This window comes from Cryptomeria japonica, chromosome 11, assembly GCF_030272615.1.
Source record: "Cryptomeria japonica chromosome 11, Sugi_1.0, whole genome shotgun sequence".
NCBI lineage: Eukaryota > Viridiplantae > Streptophyta > Pinopsida > Cupressales > Cupressaceae > Cryptomeria > Cryptomeria japonica.
Window position 1 is genome coordinate 578,944,510 of NC_081415.1, and position 7,233 is coordinate 578,951,742.

Sequence of the window (7,233 nt, forward strand, 5' to 3'; positions counted from 1 at the left end):
GAGTCCTCTTATGCTAGACCAGTTATTATCATTACAACTTGTCATTTAAACAAGCATGACTAATTTTTTTGTTGAGTCCTCTTGCACTATAACCTAAGGAATAAATTTTAATACCATTACCAAATCTTACTTGTCAAACCAATTCAATCAAATGTTCAAATTTTGAAATGATTACAACATCTCATGCTAGAAGCTTGAAACCAATTTTAAGTCCATAATTCATAAGCCACATTTCCTTTCATCTTTCCAAGACTTTTCCATCTCATAACCATATCATCTTAACTTCAACCATCTAAACTAAAACCTAAAATCAAGACCTTAATCTTATTATCATAATTCACATAGCTTGCTTAAGAACCTAGCCTATCTTAAGTCTATATTATAACCCTTATCTTTCTTAAGAACTTTCCTATCTTAATTTAGAAATATGATTTCATCCTTCGCATCAAATAAGGTCTTGAAATCTAGTTTTAGTTTATTCGTTCATAGTTCAAATAAAACCTTTAATCTTTCACCATTTCACCTCATCCTATACAATCATTATCCTATCAACCTTAGAATTTAAGCACAAGTATTTTTAAATTCACCATTTTGTCAAATCCAACTCATCCTAGCATCTTGGTTGCATCTAATAAATTTGTGACACTTTATCGTTTACACGATGGATCCTTGCTTTGAGAACTTTATCATGCAAGAGAGAATGAGTCTTGGTTTTTCTACCATTTGTAAATCCAATCCAAAACCTAAAATCACTACCAAAACAACTCCTAAAATTGTCCATCCATTAGATGAGATCTTTTATCCCACTCAAATAAAAAATCTTTTTGTTTATGATGATGATAGCCTTGTAGATCAAGACAAATCTCCTATTAACAATAGTTTTGATGATGAGATTGTTTCCCATAAACTAGCTATAAACATTTTTCCTTCACCTATATCTATTCAAGAAAATCCCAATCAAAACCTAATTAATATTATTTATTTTTCTTTAAACATACATCCATTGGTTATGGACTTATGATATTATTAATACAAGAAGCACTAATTTAGAGCAATGTTTTTATGTCCAACCCATGTATGCAAATGCAACCTCTTGTGGGTACTCTAGATATCCTCCACACTCTATTTAAATCCTTCATCTCACACCTCATACTCTATCATATCATATCCATCCAACCAAAACATTAATCCCAATTCTAAACTCACTAAATCAAAATCATTATTTTTAGATCTCGTTTAAGGAATACTAGAAAAGGAACAACATCAAACTACAAAGTTTAAGTCGAATGAGGTTTATCCTTTCAAGCCTATCCAAGAGTCACATGGTGGCATTCCTACCCAACAAATAGTACAATACAATCAAAACCATAGCAACATTCCCATCAAAGACTAACTAATATCATGAAAAGATCTTGTCAATCATAAGCATATTCCATATGAACAAGAGTATCCTAATATCATGCTTTCCTATCCAACCCATCAAAGAGTATCATATTCTTATCATTGTCCAAAAGAAGTATCATCATACAAATCAATGCCCACTAAGACTATGAAATTGCCAATTAGCCAAAGCCTATCAATTTTGTCCAAGAAACTTCAATCTAAATCCTATGTCAAGAGTTATGCCAAAAAATAAATACTATGAAGGTTCAAACATGTCCTCAAACAAGTCAAGGTAAAATTATCAAAATTCAAGATCAAATTATTAAAGAGAAACCCATCAAATATACTCCATTTTATGATCACGATCCTAGCTATGATCAAAAGAGCCAAATAGATCCCCTCAACCAACTTTACTACACAAAAATTTAATGAGTAGAGTGGTCATCAAGAACTTAATCATATCAAACAAGAAGACAAGAAATTCATAATGGATACTAATAAACATTTAGATGATCACAATACAAGTGTACATGATAAGAAGGCATCAACATTGTCTTACAAATAGGGTCAACTACCTTTATCAAGTTATAATTTCTCATAGATTGGACAATAACAAGTTCTAGTTATCCTTAGCAGATTGCCCTTGGCTAGCATCATTTTTTATGAACAAGCATCCTATCATAAACAAGATATGTAAAGAATGAATTATCAAGGAAAAAAATTGGGCCTTCATGAGCAAGGTATCACAAAATTCTATCTCGATCCACATCAGCAATGGCCAAGGCATCAAATACAAGTATTCTACCAAACAATCTAATGATGCAAGTGGTACTTTAATGATCATTGAGGTAAATTCATCTAATGTGAGCATTGGGATAAGAACCATTCATAGCCTATATAATAAGCTTGCTGCCAACAATCCTTCCACTTCCACTATCCCTACCAACAAAAAGTATCCTCCAAATATTCCACCCCTTGATTAGGACAAAGAAAATCACAACACATATAAATAAAATTCTCAAAATGAAACTTCTAAAACATATGAATACAAAAATCAAGAAAAGTATACAAAAGCAATATAGTTCCCAAAACAAACTTGACCATTCAATCATACGAAAAAAAATCATAGAAAAATACGAAGGTATATCAAAAGATACACCTTGCATATAATAGGTGTCCACCCTCTTCCAACTTGTACAAGAATATTAGCCGTAAAGAGAAACCATTCGTCTAATGGTGAAAACCTATTTTATGACACCTTGGATAATCTCGATCATGAAAACCTAGGAATTATACATCATGTGAAAAACAATTATATCTATATATCTTATGCTTGACAATAATTTATCTTTCTATCTCGTCTTATCTTCTTTCTAATCCTAATCCATCATCACCATATCTCCTTACTATCATCCCCTATCATCAACCCTATTTAGCATTGATCTTGATATATATTGAGGTATGATTTTGCTACATGGTTTGATAAACACTTGACATAGTGCATCCTTCCACAACAAATCCTCTACCCACATTGTTATCACTTATGCCATACTGTGTATCCCTTTAGTCCAATACCCTAATTAACATTTGTAAAGTGGGGGAATGTTTTCCTTTGTGACATAATCCTTGGAGACCACATCCTTCATTTTCATCCATTATCCATCTTACTTTCCATTAATTATAACATCTTAACCCATCGATTTGTATTTCCACCCACTATCCACTATCAACAATTCTTTAATCCATTAATCTAACTCATTAATCTACTTATCATAAATCAATCTATCTCACATCCTTGTTTCTAGATTTGATGCTTTCTCGTCATCAATTATCATATGAAGACAATAATCCCATCCAAAACAACCCAATGCCATAATCTAACAGTAATCCATTGCAATCATCCCAATAAATCAATGCAAGATCCTAAAGGAGTTAATCTACTACAAGCAATCCTTATCTACACATCTTTCCAAGCACTCTAGCTAATTATCCTAAAATCATCTAGCAATTTTGTTCCCAACCTTGCTACAAGATTCTAATCAACTTAATCCAACCAGCCCTTGTTAACAAGATACATCGTTCCCAATCCTCATGTTAATTTGAGGATATATCATTCCCACATCAACAATACCATCCTTGTGTTGTTCTCTTGACTTATCATTCCCACATTCACAATACTATCATCCTCATCGATTAAACATTGATTTTTAGCTTGACCAAGGGAAAAAACGTGTTTATTTTTGTATTGTGTATACATGTTTTCTTGTGGTTGTTATTATTTTGTCTTGCATTTGCATTATTCCTTGTAACATACCTGCCACAAAAACAACATGGTCTTTCATATAATAGTGTCATTGGCATAAGCTTTCGTATGCCATTCAATCCTTTATGCATTTGACACATCGTCGCCTTGATTTTCATACCTTGGTGCATAACACCATATGTTATATCAAAAACTAGGTTACTCACAATGTGCATAACATTTTCCCTTTCCCTTGTCTTTTCAAGAGCCTACTTGGATTTCTTTCAATTCTACATAGTCTCTTGGTGGGGGTATCATCCTATGCTCTTTTTAATAATCCTTGTCCTTTCTTGTCATGTACCTATATTTTCATTCGTCTTTGAAATGACATTGCTTCTTCCAATTACAACATTATCTCAAAGAGAGGCAACATATAGACACTTAAAGTCATCCCCAAATCCTAATTTCCTAAATCCTAGTAGTTCTAATATCATTTTCAATTAGATAAGTTCGTTACCAAGACATCCCAATTTATTCTATTTTTCTCTATTTTTTTCTTATTCTAAATCTATTTCCTTAAGTTCTAAATCATTTTCCTAATCCTAATTCCCTTTTCCACATGATTTAATTAATTAATAAAAATAAATGTTAACCACCTAAAATGATTCTAATCCTTTCACCCCTTTTTGTTTCGGATGTTGCTTTCTGATTCTAATCCTCTTAGAATCATTTTATAAAAGGTTTCAGGTCCCTTCAAAACCTGTTTTTGCCTTAATCCAAAACCACCTAAAATGAATAAAAAATTATATATATTTTATAATTTTTTCTTCCACTCATTTCATAAATATCTTTAAACAACAATTTTTACATAAAATAATTTCTCTTTATTCCCCACCCTCCATCTTGTAACCACTCAACCTTAACCATCCATCTCTCATTTGATCTCAATCACTCATCTCTATTGTTCAAACATACAAATCTCTCCATCCTTAACCATTTTTTAAGACATCATGAATTGACATAGGATTTGCAACACTTTAAAAAGTCCCAAGTCTCCTTTATCATTAAATGACTTTAATCCCAATGGGTGATTTCTCAATAAAAATGATCTTCCCCCTCCTCTCAATGCAATGCCTTGTACTTATAAACAATAGTATTTCTTGTTTTGACAAATAATCTTTAGTTCAATTTTTTTCCCACATATTTAATAAAGCATGCATACCTACTAACCATTTTTAATGATAAACCGTCAATTATATACTGTAATGTTTTTTTTAATGAAATATGCACTAGAGGAAATCATTTATCACATTGGATAAATAATATTTTTATTTGTGATTATGCGTTAAATACGTAATGTCCAACTGTAACAGAGACCCATTCAGCACGATAAGACATGGGTATGGGACAAAGAGCTCCTTATGCCCTTTTTCACTTTCATCTCCAACAACCTAAAACCATCTCAACACGCAATTCAACAATTCAATAAATTACTTATCCACGTAACCCAGAAGTGGGTTTTATCCCAATGGCCCAAATTCATATGGAATCTGATACTTATAATTGGGCTTTCTTTGAATTGATGGTACTCTGTCTTTAATGCCCGATTTCACTGTCTCAAAATTCCTCCCAATTTTGTTTTGAAGGCGCCAATATCTGGAATAAACAGCTAAAAACGAATTTTGATTGATTAGATCGGAATTTTGATACCATTTAATCAATTCAGGAACATGTTTCACTGAATCGCCATCATATAAACTTTGATTGGGGTTTTAGACTAACCATTTCCCCCTTCCTCTTGTTTGTGATCATAGGCATCACATTTGGTCTCTGCATATTTCCTTTGAGCGGTGATCTTATTTTTGATATCATTTCATCAGTTCAGTAATTTGCTTCACTGAATCACCATTATATAAACGGTGTTTAGGGTTTACTTAACCATTTACCCTTCCCCTTTTTGTGATCAAATTTGTCCTCTGCATAATGTCCTTGAATGGTGATCTTATCAGAGAAATCTTGGACCGTGTGGATGGCATAACACTTGCAAATGCAGGATGTGTGTCTTCAGACTTCTGGTCCATTGCAAGACAAGAGGGTTTATGGGAAGAAGCATGCTGTTCTGTGTGGCCTTCTACAAGGGACACACAGATTAAAGATTTGATTTCTTCTTCACTGGGTGGATTCAAAACATTTTATGCAGATTGCTTTCCAGTAATTGAGTATGGTGATGATTCCAGACCCAAAATTGAGCCCAACAGCTTGCAAGTCCATGATCCTATTCACTCTGATTTTGTGTGGGTTGTGGATGTGATATACAAGAATAAGCCCATCTATTCCAATGTTGTTTGGGGAATCCCTGCAGCAGATGAGTTTCCAGACCTGTTCTGTAATAGCCAATTTAGGCTAGATCTCATAAACTTCAATGATATTGATTTCTATGCAGATATAGATCAGAACAATGAACATGAGTTGCCAACAATCACCATGTCAGTTGACAAGCAGGAGAAGGATGGTAAATTTTTGGAACAGTTGATGGAGAATTTAATGTTAAGTTGGATTCTGATAAACAAGAAAACAGGGCAAGCTGCTAATCTTTCAAGCTGGAGGCCCTTGGTTGGGGAGATTGAGTGGCCTTCTGATGAGGAGTTTGTAATAGGATTTGGCTCTGTATTGCCTGCTCACAACATATATGATTTCAATGCTGTACAGTGTAAGCTTATGATGAAGTGTAGAGTTTCAGATGATGATCATATGAGTTTGAAGATAACTGAACTGAGCATGGAGTTAGAAGGCATGATGGGAGCTAGTGTTAATGGGAGTAAGAGTCTTCTCATCCTAGAAAGAGCTCTGAGTTGCAGGAAAAGTAAGGACCATAAACAAATATTGGAATCTCATCAGAGGTATTTCAAAGAAAAGGGTAACTTGATAGAAACAAACTTGAAGAGTGGTCAAAGTTCTCTGGGCACTCTTCTGGATTGTCTGTGTATTTTGAGTGGCTTTTTTGCCTGTGTTTCATTTGGGTATTTCATTTTCAAAGAGAGTGGTCTTGTCTTCTGATCTCCCAGGAACCAATGTTTTGATTGATATAAAATTGTTGTGCAATATCTGTAACAAATTTCTGTCAGTATTTATATATATTTAAATTGATTATAGAATTTTATTGCAAATTTGATTTAAGTGTGAGTCAAAAGTACATGAAAGAAATCTGAGCTCAAATTCCAAATGCCCCTGTTATGAACGAACTTTAAGAAGAGAACTGTACACAGGAAAATTATTATATTCTTAGGAATTCAATCTGCTTTACATATCGTATTTTGTTGATTTATTGTAGGGTTTTTTCTAGTTTATATAATTTTTTTGGTTGTTTATTGTACATAGCCTCATTCAAAATTTCTTTAGTATAGAAGGTTTAGTGAGATGTTTATTTTTTCTGAAGTTTTTAAACTTGTATAGATATTTTATATATATCTAATTATTAAAAAGGGAGAGATATCAATTTAGAGATATTTTCAAAATTTTAAATTTATTATTAGATATTGGTATTTTGATATGTAAATAACTACCAAATTTAAAGTAAAAACTAAGAGTTGCTGTTAACACACCCACAT

The 7,233-nt window shown here is 32.8% G+C and overlaps 1 protein-coding gene across 1 annotated transcript; it reads left to right on the forward strand.

The window, feature by feature from the left end:
* The first annotated feature begins 5,113 nt into the window (after nt 1–5,113).
* Nucleotides 5,114–6,780, forward strand: LOC131057073 (F-box protein At3g44326). Its single transcript, XM_057991263.2, has one exon. It carries the CDS (start codon nt 5,609–5,611, stop codon nt 6,680–6,682), a length of 1,074 nt encoding a protein of 357 aa, XP_057847246.1. The 5' UTR covers nt 5,114–5,608; the 3' UTR covers nt 6,683–6,780.
* Nucleotides 6,781–7,233: the final 453 nt, after the last annotated feature.